Here is a 17066-nt window from a genome sequence, read left to right as displayed (position 1 = left end):
ACGTAAAGTTTTTGGTTTTGATGTTTAAATACTTCATGTGGAATTGAAATTTTTATGTATGATACAAGGTGGGGATCCAATTTCATCCCCATATAGATGATCAACTGTCCCAGCTCCATTTCTCCATTGATTTGCCATGCCACTTCCATCATATATTAAATTTCCACATATGCAGGCTTTTGTTTCTAGGATCTTCATTCTGTTATATTGGTTAATTTGTCTATGCCTTGCTAAAACAGATTTAATTACTACAGCTCTATAATAAATATTAATATAAAGTCTTAATATCTCCTCATTCTTCTTCAGAAGTAGCTTAGGGATGGCTGGGTGGCTCAGTCATAAAGCATCTGACTCTAGATTTCAACTCAGGTCATGATCTCAGGGTCTTGAGATTGAGCCCTGCATCCAGCTCCACGCTGAGATTCTCTCTCCCTCTCCCTATGCTCCTTCCCCTGCTCATGTTCTATACAGAAAGGGAAGAGAGAGAGAGAGAGAGAGAGAGAGAGAGAGAGAGAGAAAAGAAGGAAGGAAGGAAGGAAGGAAGGAAGGAAGGAAGGAAGGAAGGAAGGAAGGAGAGGGAGAAAGAGAAAGAAAGAAGAAAGAAAGAAAAGGAAGAAAAAGAAAGGAAAGTCTTAGACATTCTTGGCCTTTTTATCTTCCACATAAATATTAAAATCAACTTGAGAGATTCCATACAAAAAGACTTGTTTGGGCTTAGGTCACCATTGCATTAAATCTATAGTCAACAACAGGTGTCAAGGGCTAACTAGAGAGATAATTACAATATTAAGTATTCCTAAAAAGGACTATGTATCATGTATCTCTCTCCATTTACCTGCCTCCTTTAATGCTGTTCAGTAGTTTTATAATTTTATACATACAAGCCTGGCTTATTTATATTCAATAGACTTATGTCTGGAAACTACATAGTTTATTGATAATGCAAATGGCATCCTTTTCTGAAAAGTATGGGGGTTTAATTGTTTCTTATGGGTATATGAAATTGATGAAACTGATGAAGGCTAAACTACTCTGTTTGAAAAAGAGTGGTATATGGTGGACCCAGAACCCTGCCTGCTTGTTCTCCCCTCATGATCAAAGCTCTCTTCACCAAAACTGGCACTTCTTTGAAAACAGAGGGCTCTGCCTTACATTGAAAACTGATCTAAAAGAATTGTTAAGAATATTCAATAAGGAACACCTGGGTGACTCAGTTAAGCATCTGACTTTGATTCAGATCATGATCCCAGGGTCCTAGATCAAGCCCCCCCATCAGGCTGGTTGGGCCTCCCAGCTCAGTGGGGAGTCTCCTCTTTCTTTCCATCCCTCTCCCCGCTGCTACTCTCTCTCACAAATAAATAAAATCCTTTTTTTAAATATTCAGTAAATTTTTAAAAGAATATTATGAACTGTGGGACATTGTAAGATTATACAGCCATTAAAAATTTTTAAGTATGGGATCCCTGGGTGGCGCAGCGGTTTGGCGCCTGCCTTTGGCCCAGGGCGCGATCCTGGAGACCTGGGATCGAGTCCCACGTCGGGCTCCCGGTGCATGGAGCCGTCTTCTCCCTCTGCCTGTGTCTCTGCCTCTCTTTCTCTCTGTGACTATCATAAAAAAAAAAAAAAAAAATTTTAAATATGTAATGTTGAGAAGACAGACTATAGAACAAAATAAAAAGTCAAAATAAAATCTTAATATATGGGGATCCCTGGGTGGCACAGCGGTTTGGCGCCTGCCTTTGGCCCAGGGCGTGATCCTGGAGACCCAGGATCGAATCCCACGTCGGGCTCCCGGCGCATGGAGCCTGCTTCTCCCTCTGCCTGTGTCTCTGCCTCTCTCTCTCTCTTTCTCTCTGTGACTATCGTAGATTAAAAAAAAAAAAATCTTAATATATGCGACTATATGTATTAGTGTGACATTTCTAATCATTAAAGAAAGCCTTTTTTAAATAGTGATTTCAGTATGTCATTAGTTACTTAGGAAATTTGACTGCATTAAGAAACTAACAGTGCATTAGTTAAAACTCAGCGTCGGCCTGCTAGCTTGTGAATTCTGGAGAAGATAAACTGGCTTTTCATCTCTGTGTCCACGTGTGCCCTACAAATGTAGTCACTGCTCCATAAAAAGTACTTGAATTATTGTTGAATTTACCTCTTTGGATCAGGGTCACATAAGATAGATTGGACTTAAAAGTTACTATTATGCAAAAACTTTGTAGGGAATTGGATGATACATAATTGGAATTGGATGAATCATAATTTTGGATGATTCATAATTACTGGATGATTGGATGATACATAATTATTTCTTAGAAGCTTTCAGACTTTAGTGAACGTAGTTGATCCAAATTTGAGTAATTATGAGAATATCTTGCTACCAGTTATGGAGAATGTTTTCATAAAGTTTATTCACTCATTCAAAGACTAAGTGAGCCCTTACCAGGACACAGACAAGAATTGATAATATATCTTCATCATATACAGCCAATAAGAGCCTGCACTTGGGGAAACCCTATTTGCAATACAGAACTGAAAGCTGTCCCTGAAATCTAGAATTGTCAGCAAACATGTCATTCCATATGGAAAAGATGATCAATGATAGAAAACATTTATTCCAAAAATTTATCCTATTTACTACAAGTGTTCAATATATGACAAGCCAGGGGAAACATGATGGCAAAAAATGATCCATGGAGACAAATGTGGTTGTGAAATTTGGATATCAGGGTAGGAGAAACTGACTTCGATCCATATTTTAACCTTTATATTACAATTGCCAGATGCATCAGAGTTAAACAAGAAGTTAGAGTGGGATGAATAGGAGGAGCCCAGATTTTTAGGACAGTGAAACTATTCTGTATGGTAGTGCAATGGTGGATACATGTCATATATTTGTCAAAACCCATAGAATGGACAACAACAAGAGTGAGCCATGTTGTAAACAATGGACTCTGGGTGATAATGATGTGTCAAATAAAATTTTATTTTGTTGGATTTTGAAAGGAAAAATGAAAGTGATAGTTCAATTATGAAGGAACTATAGTTCCTTTTTTTATAGTTCCTTTTACTAAAGATTAAAAAGTGTATTTAAGGGCATAATGATGTACCATATTCATTCTTTTCTTAAGTCATCAGCAAGCACTCAACTGGACTACTGCAATACTCTGCTGAGCGGGCCTCCCTCCTTTCTTGCTCCCATTAAAACCATTTTCCTCAAAGCAGCAATAGTGATTCATCAAACATACAAAGTGTTGTTACTTGCCTACTTCAAACTACTCCTCTGATTTTTCCATTTGATAATTTACTTCTCCTTTGTGCCTACAAATAAGGTCGAAATTCCTTTTGTGTGGTATATAAGACCCATTGCCACTTAGCTCTTGCCTCTCTTACCGCCTAGTAAAAGAAAATATCAAATTTTATGTTCTAGCAATTTACAACTACTTCATGCTCTTTCAAGTTCATGCCATAGTGTTCATGATACTGTGACCTTGCTCAAGCTTTTCTCTTTCCCTAGCACATGCTCCCCACCTGTATCTATTTTATGGATAGTCATCCTTCAAGACAGCTCATATTTCATCCTCCAAGCTGAGTTGAAGCCCCTTCTTGGGTTTCTGTAGCATCCTATGCGTATTTCTATCTCCTCAGCTGTGGAATCATATTGAAATTGTCTGTTTATAAGTGTGTCTTCTCCATTAAACCATGAGGTTTTTTTAGGACAGAAGCCATGTTTAGTCATCTTGTGTCCCCAGCCAGTGTCTAGTTCAGTGCCTGATATAAAGCAGCACTTAGTAAATACAATGAGGACATAATAAGTCATCTTCCAGGTGCTGCAACAGGGACTAGTGAATTTCATATACACCATTTCCACTACCCAGGAGCTCACAGCCCACCATACAAGAGGACATGAAAAATGACAGACACGAAAGCACTGAAATGAGTCACACTGGTGAGAATTTGCTGTCCTTTTAGCCAAATTGAAATTGCTTACCATCAACCATGCTCATCCATGAGAATGAAGGACTGTGGAATTCTCTTCTGTTAAAATAACTCCCAGGCAGCCAGGGTGGCTCAGCAGTTTAGCGCCACCCTCAGCCCAGGGTGTGATCCTGGAGACCTGGGATTGAGTCCCACGTCAGGCTCCCTGCATGGAGCCTGCTTCTCCCTCTGCCTGTGTCTCTGCCTCTCTCTCTCTCTCTCTCTCTGTGTGTCTCTCATGAATAAATAAATAAAATCTTTAATAAATAAATAAATAAATAAAATCACTCCCAAGAAGTATACTATTTAAAGATAAGTATGCAGAAGGAAGAGACAAGGGGTCATAGAGATCTACAAACTAACCCATCCTCCCCTTTTGAGAGTTTTCTTATGAACTCTTCAATATGATTGAAAAATCTTTATAGGCTTATGTTCCCTAGAATCTGAAATGTGATCAGGTTTATTTTGTAAATAATGGGAGTAGTAGCAGAACCACTTCCTCCCTATTACTATTCTCAACCCTGTTTTATAATGGAAGCACATTAACAAATTTATTTTGTGCTATTAGCCAAGCATAGTGTTAAGATAAGAGAGAAGATTATCTCATTTAGCTTCATAACAAACCCATGAAGTAAGTACTATTATTAACTCCATTTTGTAGGGGAGGAAACTGAAACTTGAAGAGGTCAAGTAACTCGCCCAGGATCACGTCTGTGGTAGGCATTAGAAGCAGGATTTGAAGCCAGGCAGTCTGATTCCAGGACTCAGTTTTGATGAGTGCACCATACTACCTGAGCTCTATGTGGTAAAATGCAGTAAACACACATTATAACTGGTCCATTATAAATTGTTCTTGACTTCAGGTAAATGGCAATTTACTGAATGAATCAAATTGTCAGTTTTGTTGCCTTTTTTTTTTAATTAAGGATACTTTGGGACCTGTGAAAGTGTTAATAGTTAACTCTCATAAGCCTTCTAATTGTGGAGTATTTTGAACTTTAAGGATGTTGGGGAAACTAATTATTCATATAACTGTCTTCCTTTGCAATAAATAAAATCTTTTTATTAAAATATTTTAGTATGAATTTTTTTATTATTTGGCGGTTTTATTAGTCTATGATGTTTCCAGCAAAGAGTCTTCTTGTGAAAAGAAATCCTCAAAAGTACTACCTAAAGACTAAAGTGTTTGTTTAAAACACACACATACACACACACACACACACACACACACACACACACACACTTTACTTTTCTCCTTTTAGACTCCAGAAGCAATTTCCTCCTAAAGCTGACTTCCTTTCTGGAAATGATTCTTGTTTCCAACCGTGTTGAGAATCCATTTTTTTTTCATTCCTTCTCTCTCTCTGTCTTTCTCTTTCTCCCTCCCTTCCTCCCTCCTTTTGCTTTTCTGGTAGTAGCAGAGAGGAAGGAGGGGGTGGGCACAGGAAAGAGGGAAAAGAGAAAACAGAAAAAGAATTGCATGCCACTATGCCTGAATATATCCTCTATTTGTGGATAATTCCATCCGAGTTGCACTTTTGCCTTTTATTTCCGTTTTTGGACACCTCTTTTATCATCCAGCCAACAGGGACAGACAAAGCACTGTTGGTGCCCGGAGCGACAGAACTCTGGTAGGGGGCTGGCTGTAAATTGACGTGGCATGGAAATTCTCCGCTAAGTTGTAGCAGCTTGCATGTTTCTCCTAAGATCAAGCCCAGCCTCCTAGAGCTGTAGCTTAATCATCATGGGTTCAACGACTTTACAGAAAAATGGATAGAAAAAGTCTTCAGCTCCTTTCTTTGGACTCAAATGTTTTCTTTTTGACTACCTATGGTTTAGCTGAAAAAATCAAAGCAGTTAAGTCTGTAACTTTCTTTTTTCAGCTTAAACAAGAGAATTTGCTGCTCTCCCTCCCCTATCCTGCAATTTAATTCCTTACAGATTTTGCCATGGGGTGCGGACTTAGAAAGCTAGAAGACCCTGATGATAGCAGCCCTGGAAAAATATTTTCTACCCTGAAGAGACCGCAAGTGGAAACAAAGACAGAATTTGCTTACGAATATGTATTGCTGGATTTTACTTTACAAGGTAATTTTTGCTTCTATATTATTTGCTAAATGAAATCTTTCAAAGAGAATGCATTAGTTTTTTTAAGTGTTGCTTGTGAATTTTTAAACTATTCTTCACAATCCGATTGTGTAAATCTAACAATAATGCTTTGTTTCTTAATTATATTTTGAAAGATTTTCGGTTTGTTTGCTTGATTTTTTGTAATATGGCTCATGTATTTTATAAAATTAGAAAAACTGCTTGGAATTATTTCTTTCATTTTTATTTTTAAAAGGATAGACAAATATGTTTGATTTCCCAGCCAAATAGCTATAGCCTTAATGACAGTTTGGGTCTTGAAAAAGATCTGAAAGTCACAAGAAGGTAGCATGTAGGGTATATGATTTGCATCGTGGGGAAGAGTATTTGCTAAGATAATTCTGAGGTTTCCAACTATGTAAAATTTTGTGATTGTGCTAGTCATTTGATATTTTTGACCAAGTTAAACTTGAAGTTTGAAAATAGAGAAAAAAGAAAAGAAAAAAAAGATACTCTTCTGTAAGACACTTCCTTTGCTTGGTGCCCCGTGCCTAACAGAGAAACTCCCTGTTCCAGAAAGTTGGAAACACAAATAAACAAGCCCAGATGGCAATCCTGTGGAAGGAACAGAGGCAGCTCAAACTCACAAATACTTTGCCTCACTTCTTTTGGAAACTTTAGAGTATACAACTACATGGATAAAACCGAGTTTTTAAAAAGCAGAACAGTGTCTTTAATGATGGGGTACTGAAATAAAATTCAGAATGTCTTACTTGCTGTTAGAACTTCCAGATATTAGTATTCTAAGTTCTTATTACAAAGTTACACTTTTTATTCTAATAAGGTACACATTTTATCAGTTAATAGAAATTTTATACTAAATGAATTATCACGTTTGATATTATTTTCTTTTCAACTTAAACACAAATTCTCCATTTTTTTGGTTTGTTCCGTGAACAGTGCATCTTTGTGCTAGAAGCAAGAGCAGCCCATTTTTCTTTGTCAAAAATTGAGCTAGCCAGCAAGCAAACTCCCTTCCAGGGACATGCATAAAATCTGTACATATAGTTTTAACATATTCACATTTCTATTTTTATATAAGGCTAAGGCTACCAAAGGGGAAAAAATGTCAATATTCTTAATTTTCTTTTTAATTCTGAAAGTTAAAAGTGGATTAAGATAATAGTGATAATCAGAGAACTAACCAATCATGTGAATTTTTTCTATCATTTTTCAAAAACCATCACTTGAGAAATACTTGTGATGTGGTGCTATGTTTTCTTCATTGATTGTTCTTATCAATTATTTTTAGGACAAGTTTCTGTAATCCATAGGACACAAACACACACTTTCCTTAAACTTGAAACCTTGTCTACTCATAAACTTTAGGCCAGAGCCATTTTGATCTGCACTTTAAGAATTGCTGCACAACCCACCATAGGATCATAGGGCTTAAAATAACTTGACATTTTTTCTCATTAATTTCTTTCTAACCATGTTAACAATCTCAAATGAATATGTATACATGCAGTCATGCTTGAATCAGAAACATCTACAGCTTTCTTCAAAAGTCATTTTGATTTTGTTAGCAAGAAGAAGCACTTCTCTCTGTGAAAGGAGTATAATCGATATCTCCACTCTAGGTGTTTGGAGGAGGTTATAGAGTGTCACGCTTTGAAGTGTAAGTATGGGCATAGATTGCAAATGTTAGCATAGAAAGCAGGCACATGTTTTAAAGTTCCATCTGGTTCCTATTTGGTAGAAGCGCCTAGTCTCCTGGTGCCCCTTTCTGTCCAATTATTCCAAATTTTTGTTGTTATGTTTTGGTTTTGTCTTTGCCTTTGCCTCAGAAGCCAAGATTCTCTATCACTCCAATTGCCCAGACCACCTGTCTTTATTCTGTTGTCTCTGACCTCCACCTGCCAGTGTATAGAGGAATGATTTAGAGGGTGTGGGGGAGTAGGGTAAAACATGCCAGCCTTCTGTTGAGCACTGGCAATTCCGTCCTGGGATTGCTGTAAGTACAGAATAGTGGCACCTCCTGCTTCTCAGAGGCCACTGTGAGCAACCTTTCAGGAAACAAAATGGTCTGGTGACAGCTGTGTGTGCTCATGATGAGCCTGTCTCTTACCTTGTTTTCCTCCGTTTTTTTCCAAACAGAGGACATGAGACAGAGAGTAAAGTCTCAGTGGGGCAAGAGGAGGAGACTCTGAAATTTCCAGTGCCCTGTGTTAGGATGGCTGATTATCCTGGACAATTTATTTCCCATTCAGTTCCATTCTCTGTTTCTCCCCCTCTCTCCCTCACTCTCTCTCACTCGCTTTTCTTTCTCTCTCTTTCCCTCTCTCTCTCTCTTCCTCTCTCTCTCTCCCTCTCTGCTTCCCCACACTTTTTTTGGAGGGGTGGGCAGGAGGATTTTGAACCATTATTTACATCTCCATGGGAGAAATAATAGCATAGTCGTTAAGCAGAAAAGACTCTGGTATCAAAGTTCCTGGATTCTGAATCTAGGCTCTTTCTAACTGTGGCAGGTTTATAAATGTTACTATACCTCAGTTTCCCCATCTGAAAAAGAAGGGTTCTGATGGTGCTTATATAATGGAGTTGTTTTGAGGACTAAAGAGGATAATACAAGATAATCCACTTAATAAAAGTTGACTATTATTATCCCTCCTGGCTTTACGCCAGGTCTACCAAGTGAGACTAGTGAGATTTTGTTACAATCTTTGTGACAAGTTTTCTGGATTATTGTATATGAATGTGTATTTATGAGAGTGTGTGAGTGTATAAGGAGCATGTTACAGAATTTCTTAACGAATAGTTAAACTCTGTAAATGATCCAAATGTGTTAGTTTCATCCTTAAATCCCAGAAAATAATCTGAATAATAATAGCCTTAAGAATTTTTAAAGCACAAACAGCTTTAAGATTAAAAGAGTTTTTTACAATACAAAAAAAAAAAAAAAACAACAGAAGGACAGATGGTAGCTTTAAATTTCTAGTAAAATTATGTAAAATATATTAAGTAAATTTTGCTGGCCTCTGACTTGCTTCCTTATTATTAAAATAAACTCTTACTGTTTTTTTTTTAATCACCACTGTTAACAGCAATCAATACATATGACATATGAGGATAGGCTGATAAGTACTGGAAATACAAAAAGAAATAAGACGGTTTCTGCCCTCAAGTATTTTATATTCTAAATGGTCAAACTAGACAAACTAGACAAACTAGATGGTTTCTGCCCTCAAGTATTTTATATTCTAAATGGTCAAACTAGACAAACTAGACAAGACCATGAACTCCTCAAGGTCAGAAACTATATCATATCTACCTTTTAGCACAGTGCTTGGCACATGAACAATGGACAATAAGTTTTGTTGAATTAATGAATGAAAAATTACAGTACAAGATAAAGTGGTGTCAGAAAAAGGAAAAATCAATTTTTAATAGGATCAGTTGAAACTCAAACTAGGACTTTAACTGACCCTGAAGAACAAATAGGGCTTAGACAGTCAGAAAAAAGGTTAAGAGGCTGAGGCATATTCAAGGACTAATGACTAGAGCAGTGAGCTAAGGGGGGGTTTTATTAGAGAAAGGGAAAAAATAAGGTTGGAAATAAATGGAGTATGAAATGCTGTGACCTGGCTAAGGAAAGATTCCTTGGTTCTATGGGAATTAAGTAACCATAAAGGCTTTGGAATGAATAGTCAATAGATCCAGAGAAGTATTTTTAGAAGATTAATGTGAGACTGAGTGGAAAGAGATAGAAGTGAGGACATTTATTTAGAAGGCCTCTTGTAGTGGTCAAGGCTACAAGTCGACAATGAGGACATGCATGTGGGGGCAGCAGTAGGATGGAATGCAAGGGGCAAATATAAGACATTATGAAGAAATAATTTACCAGATTGTAACTGGCTGGATATGAAGGGACAGAAAGAATGAGGAATCCAGGATGACTTCCTGCTTCTGAGTAAGTGTGTAACTGAGCCTGAGTAACAGTGGAAATAATGATGCCTCTTACAGTAGGAGAGGCATCCTGAACAGAGTCAGTGTGTTGGGAAAAAGCAGTTCCAACACAGGCATGTTGCATTTGAGATGGAAAGCTTGGTAGAGACTCTTATAGATACCTAGCTGGAGATGATTTCCAGGAGGAATCGAAATAAGTAACGTCTTAAAAAGAGGAAGTGTAGGAAGAGCATAAGCATATCGAGCTCAGTTCTCAGGCATATTTAGCCATAGTGAGGACAATTCAACAAAAATTACAGAGAATGAAGACATTCAGAACTACATAGCATCAAAGAACCCAAGGAAAGGGAAGATTTCAAAAAGGAAGAAGTGGTCAGTAATTTTAAATGACAGAGAAGTTTTAAGAAGAATGAAGATGCAGCACTGAAGAGAATGCATGAAAGAATCAACAAGAAGTGAATAAAGGCTCAGAAATGAGGGAAGGATAGAAGAGGGGAGAAGGAATGAAGGAAGGAAGGAAAGGAAGGAGGGAGGGAGAAAAGAAGGGTGCGTCCAACTCAAATTTCTGTATGCGAGTCTAATAAGTTCATGAGCGTTTCCTCAAACAGTCTAAAGTGACTAAATTTATTCAGGTCATAGTGCCTTGCCAAAATTCCAACCAGGTGGTAAAACCTACATGAGGAGTTTCATGATGTTTGAAATGGTGACATATTTGGTTTAGAACAATAAGACCTCACAAATCCAGACTGTTGTGGAAGAAAAAGATCCCAGTCTGAATTGGAAGAGAAGAGAACCTCTGCTAAGGCATACAGTTGATCCACTTGAACACTGATGTTGAGAGAAAACACACATGCATTTATATTGACAATGTAACTTATATTTTCTACTCTACCTAATACTTCTTATATCTGGGTAGACATTTACTCATCCATTGAACTAATATTTATTAAGTACCTACTGAGCTAAGAGCTAGGATACAAAGGTAAATAAAGCTTAATCCCTGCTCTTTATGAACCTGCACCCTAGTGAGCATCCTACTGAGAGACACTGATAAATACTCAATTACAGTGTGTACATTATACACTATGATGCAGGCAATCCTAGAAGTACAAGGGTTATAGAGGGAGAAAAAAAGAACACCTCTACCTGATTGGTGGGATCCAGAAAGATTCCTTAAAAGAAAGGTCATCTCATCTAAGATGTAAAGGGTGAGTGGGACTTAGACAAAGGTTTGTAACCAGAATAGAGAAAATACAACTGCAACTTTCCTTTTGTAAGGGAAAACCAAACAACCCAATTTTTTTTTTTTTTTTGCCTCACCGACTGCCTTTATTGGGCATCAGCCCACGGGCTCCACAGGCCCAGGAAGGGGGTAGTGGGTGTCACTCGAAGCAGGGACTCTCCAGCGGGAGGAATGGCCAATGATGCCACGTAGCCCCCAGGACACCTGCCTCAGCCCCGGACCTCTTACTGTAACCCATGTAGCTGACCCAGCGGGAGGGCGTGTAAGGTCACAACCCTGACTGCCTGTGGGGCGGCTCCCCCAGTTCTGGGCTCAAATGCACGAGGAATTTGGACAGGCACCTCACAAAATAGTTAATCCAAATGGCCAATGGCTATATGAAACTGTTACTAACCTTATTAGTAACCAGAAAAATGCATGTTAAAACCATAGTGAGATATCACTACAAATCATCCAAAACAGCTAAAATTTTAAAAGACTACTAATACCACATGTTAGTAAACTGGCACAACCATTTTGGGTTTTGTTTTTAAAGATTTTATTTAATTTTTTAAAGACTTTACTTTTTTTTTTCATGAGAGACACAGAGAGAAAGGCAGAGACACAGGCAGAGGGAGAAGCAGGCTCCATGCAGGGAGCCCGATGTGGGACTCAATCCCGGGACTCCGGGATCACACCCTGAGCTGAAGGCAGACACCCAACTGCTGAATGCCACGCAGGCGTTCCAAGATTTTATTTATTTATCCGAGAGACAAAGAAATAGAGAAATCATGAGCAGGGAGAGGAGTTGAGGGAGAGGGAGAAGCAGACTCTCCTGCTGCCCAGGGAGCCTGATGCAGGGCTCAATCCTATGACCCTAGGATCATGACTTGAGCCAAAGGCAGACGCTTAACTGACTGAGCCAACCAAGTGCCCATGGTACAACCATTTTGGGGGGAAAAATGCTTTGGCATTATCTGGTTAGCTGAAGATATACCCAATGTAAATGTGTACACATGTGTACCATGAGGCATATACAAGAATGTTCAGAAAGTGCTATTTATAATAACCCAAAAGCAGGAACAACACAGAAATCCAAGAACAAGAGATCAGAAAAATAAATTGTCGTATATTTACACAATGGAACACTATACTGCAAAAGTCAGCAAACTTTCTGTAAGGGGCCAGATAGTAAATATTTCAGGCTTTGCAAGACGCATGATCTTCATCACAATTACTCAGCTCTGCCATTGTAGTACCAACATACCATACGTTACAAAATAAGCCATAGGCAGTCCTTTGCCAACCTCGATTATAACTGCAATGAAAATGAAGAAACAGCAACTATACAAGCTACACAAGACAAATATCACAGGCATAATGTTGAGTAAAAGAAGACAGACACAGGAGGTGCCTGACTGGCTCAGTCCATAGAGCATGTGACTCTTGATCTCAAGTTTGAGTTTAAGCCCCACGCTGGGTATAGAGATCACTTGAAAAAAATAAAAAAATCTTTAACACAATGGGATGAACACTGGGTGTTATACTGTATGTTATTTAAATTGAATTTTTATTTCAATTAAAAAATAAAAATCTTTAAAAAAAGACAGACACACGGGGATCCCTGGGTGGCGCAGCGGTTTGGCGCCTGCCTTTGGCCCAGGGCGCGATCCTGGAGACCCGGGATCGAATCCCACGTCAGGCTCCCGGTGCATGGAGCCTGCTTCTCCCTCTGCCTGTGTCTCTGCCTCTCTCTTTCTCTCTCTGTGACTATCATAAATAAATAAAAATTAAAAAAAAAAGACAGACACAGAAGTTATGCCATATAATTCCATTTATATAAAACAAAAAATAGGCAAAATTGAACTATAATGTTCAAGGCTGCATTCTTGGGTAGTAGACTAAAAAGAAGAAAAAAGAAATGATGGCCATAAAATTCAAGATAGTACAGAGGGGAGAGGGGATTGTGATTGGAAAAAAGCAAAATGGGAAGCTTCTGGAGTGCCCACCATGTTCTAATTTTTGAATGGATGGTGGTTACCGAAGTGTTGGCAGTGTTAAGTATATTTTGTTTATATTTTTTGTATGTTACATTTCAACCCCTACTCAAAAAATTTTAAAAGATTAAGTGGGAAATGTAGGTAAGGCAAACAGACTGAAAGATGGGGAAATGAGAGAAAATTCCATGGTCTGTCCAGGGACCACAAATAAAACAATGGATTGAGAATAGCATGTGAAGGAGACAGCAGTGAAACATGAGGCTGCAGGACTCTGAAGTGGTCATAATTTGATCTTTTATATATCTGCCTATAATAATAAACCATGTAGTTCAATAGAGTATTAGCATATTTAAATTTAGTTATATTACTTCAATTAAATAACATTAATGAGTGACTACAAAAATGGCAGCTCTCATTGGAAACAAAAGATTACATAATTTGGATATTGTTCATGTGGCAGTTCATATTGCTAAATAATTTCAAGTATTTTGATAAGTAGAGTAGACCAAATATTCCTTTTAATATCCATACATTAAATTGCTTAACAATTTATTATAGTCCAAAGCTTTATCCTAGCCCATGTCTGAATTTTCACAAATTCTTAACATGACCCACATCAATGAAGTTTTACTTTCTTGTAGGCACTAAAATGTATGGCTGTGGAATCTGGTTTAATCACATCCTCACCACTTCCTAGCAACTTGGGCAAGTTACCAAATCTCTCTCTCCCTGAGTTCCCTCATCTGAGAATAATGATAATATCTACCTTATGGAGTGTTTTAAGTATTAATTAAGATTAGGTGTGTAAAGCATTTCGCGTAGTGCCTGGCATAAACTAGGTACTTGGTATATGTTACTTACTATTTTTTACTGTAATTGCTAAAAAAAATATGGAGATTGACAGTATTCCCTTTTGAAAATATGGTAAATGTACTTGCCAGTGTTTATGCATTGTATGTTTATCTGAGGAAACAATGTTTCATAAATATTTCAAAAACACATACCAATCTTCAGAAGTAAATTGGTGGAAAGAACATATATATATGTCTTGGACAATTTTCATAGAGTTACATCATCAGAGCAAAGCTTTTGGCATTGAGCAAGTTCTTAGCTTTATACTGGACGATGAATTTTTCTATTTCTAAACTTTGATCTTTGAGAAGCTTTTAAGCAAATGAACGTTAAAACGTCTATTGACATTTTATTTTAGAAACTGTGGGGATAAAAGATAGGATGTTTCTTGACCTTCAGCGTGTTTCAGTTTTAACCATAAATATCCACTTTGCATGTGTACAGTTTTCAAAGCAATTATGAAACACTTTCTTTCATCACTAAATTACAACAATCTGGTAAGGTATAATAAAGCATTTACAAACAATGTAGCATCAATTTAACAGTACCAACCACACCCAGTAATGCTGTGAGCAGCACCATTTGTTTCTTCTCCCAAAAAGCTGAGCTGAGAAAGGACTCATGGTGGCTAGGGAGCTAAGAGGAGGAAGATAGATTGCTTGCAGCTGCTGCTAACCGCCTGTGCTATTTATTTAGATTCTAGCCAAAACCACTACCACCTCCCCCTGAATTTCTGGTTTAAAAAGTAATAGAGCCACTGGGTACCTGGCTGGCTCAGTCAGTAGAGCATGTGACTCTTGATCTTAGGGCTGTGAGTTCAAGCCTGAATGCTGAGTGTAGAGATTACTTAAACATAAAACCTTAAAAAAAAAGTAATTGAGCCTCTGATAATTACTGCCCCAGTATAAGGACATCAAATCAAAGGCTTGGCCTCAAACACCAACCCTGTTGTGGAGAGCTAATTACTCACTCTGGTCCTCATTCTGTGTGCACAGCTCTCCCCTTCCTTACATCTCTCAGCTGAATCAAGCTTCTAGTCTCTTTTCAGCAAAGTTTAAAACATTAGTAAGAATTGAGGGAATTACATGAAGGGAAGTTCTCAAAACAATTCCTAGATTTATTTTTCCTCTTTTTGCTCCTGGGTTTACTTTTCTTGAATGATGCTGGCATGTTTAAAGCAAGTCCCAATGTCGGAGAAAAAGGACAATTTGTTAAAAGTGTGCACCGCAGACCTTCTATCACCATCCTCTCCTCTTCCCACTAATGAGGAAGAATTGGATCACTTTTTCTGTGTCCTAGGATGCTGAACACTTACATGACGTAGGTGGCCTGAACCTGACAGGCTCTGGTCAGCAGAGCCCCTGGTGTGACCTAAGCAGAAGTTGTAAACCAAAGAGATAATGGGCCATATTCAGCCTTCAGATAGATCTCACTTGGTGTGTACAGTGTTAAAATACTTGAATTACCTATCACTTTTTTAAATTGGCAAATATTACATAAGAATCTGGACTTCGAGGTCTTCTTAAAAATTAGGAGATCCAATAACAATCAGGCCCACATGCTTATATCACAGCCCTAACCAAGAGCTGCTCTCTTTTGGATGAGGTTCTGAGTCTTTGCCAGGTCTCACAGCCTCCTTCGAAACAGGTCCTCTCTTCATTTTCTCAGCCTGGTGTCTTTGGTCATTTGAGTCTGAGACTCAACTTTTCTGATGTCTCAGTTTGTAATTCTTCCCAAAACTGCTGTGTGTGTGAGTGTGTAGTGCATTTAACATTTCTTTTGCTTTGAGACTCAAGACAATAACCTTACTTTAGTGAAAGTGCAAGAGGATGTGGAGTTGACCTGAAAAGCTGGATTTATTCTATTGACATCTACAGATAACAAGGTGTTCTTTAGAAATACATTCTCCACCTAAACAGGAACCCCCTTAAGCACCAGTGTTATTCTGTTATAGTTATCTTCTTGGTGATTGGTTTTAACAGGTTACATAACTCTGCCTTTGAAAACCACATTCTGAAACAAGAGAATGGGGGGAATGAGTTCATTATCAACTTGGGACAATGAGGTGTAGAAAGCCCATTAAGTGACCCCAGACTGTAATGTTTTTATAGTTATTTTTATCTAGTTTTATAATTCATTTTATTTCCTCTAATATCATCTATCTCCCTTGCTACTCTCATTGTGTCCTTGCTCCTTGCCATATATCTCTACTAACATATATTTAAAGAACTGAACATGTCAGAGTCCTATTATTCTTCCCTGCCACCTGTGGCTTGGGTGATACTCCTTTATGTACCTGTTTCCTTCACTATTCAGTGTCACACTTGCCACTTCTTTTGTGTGACAGCCCTTCACATATATCAGATGGTATCCCGTTCTTCCTTTATTTAGTGCATGGTTGCAGAACACCTATTAAGGACCTTCAGACCACTCACTATCCTGAATGCTTTTTTTTTTTTAAATATACACCAGCTTGAAACTGTCTCTAATTTGGCCCTTAAATTGAACACAATCCACTTATTAATTCAACAAATATTAACTGAGAATCAATGTGGCAGGCACTGTTATAGGTATAAAGGAATAGCAGGGAAGAAAATATGAATATCTCCCTGCATTCATAGAGCTTTCATTTTGGTCACAGAGGCAGATATTAAATAAGAAAACAAGATGAGGGACGCCTGGGTGATTCAGTCAGTTGGGCCTCCAACTCTTGATTTTGGCCCAGGTCATGATCTCATGGGTCAAGGAATCAAGTCCCAGTCTGGGGTCCAGGCTCAGGGGGGGAGTCTCTCCCTCTTCCCCTCCCCCTACCACCTACCCAGGGCATATGCCCACAGGCATGAGCTCACTCTCTCTCTCTCTCTCTCTCTCAAATAAATAAATAAAATTTTTTTAAAATATGTTATTTATTTATTCATGAAAGACAGAGAGAGAGAGGCAGAGACACAGGCAGAGTGAGA

General features: G+C 38.2%; 1 protein-coding gene across 1 annotated transcript in view; it reads left to right on the top strand.

Moving 5' to 3' along the window:
• Positions 1-5299: 5299 nt before the first annotated feature.
• Positions 5300-17066, top strand: part of RFTN2 (raftlin family member 2) — a 65405-nt gene continuing 53638 nt past the window's right edge. Inside the window, exon 1 of the mRNA XM_055345698.1 lies at positions 5300-6063. Coding sequence (XP_055201673.1) covers positions 5925-6063 — 139 coding nt within the window. The 5' untranslated portion in view covers positions 5300-5924. The remainder of the gene's footprint in view (positions 6064-17066) is intronic.

Source organism: Nyctereutes procyonoides, unplaced genomic scaffold, assembly GCF_905146905.1.
Source record: "Nyctereutes procyonoides isolate TBG_1078 unplaced genomic scaffold, NYPRO_anot_genome, whole genome shotgun sequence".
Taxonomy (NCBI): domain Eukaryota; kingdom Metazoa; phylum Chordata; class Mammalia; order Carnivora; family Canidae; genus Nyctereutes; species Nyctereutes procyonoides.
Note: the sequence above shows the minus strand (reverse complement) of the source record. Positions and strands in the feature narration are given on the sequence as shown.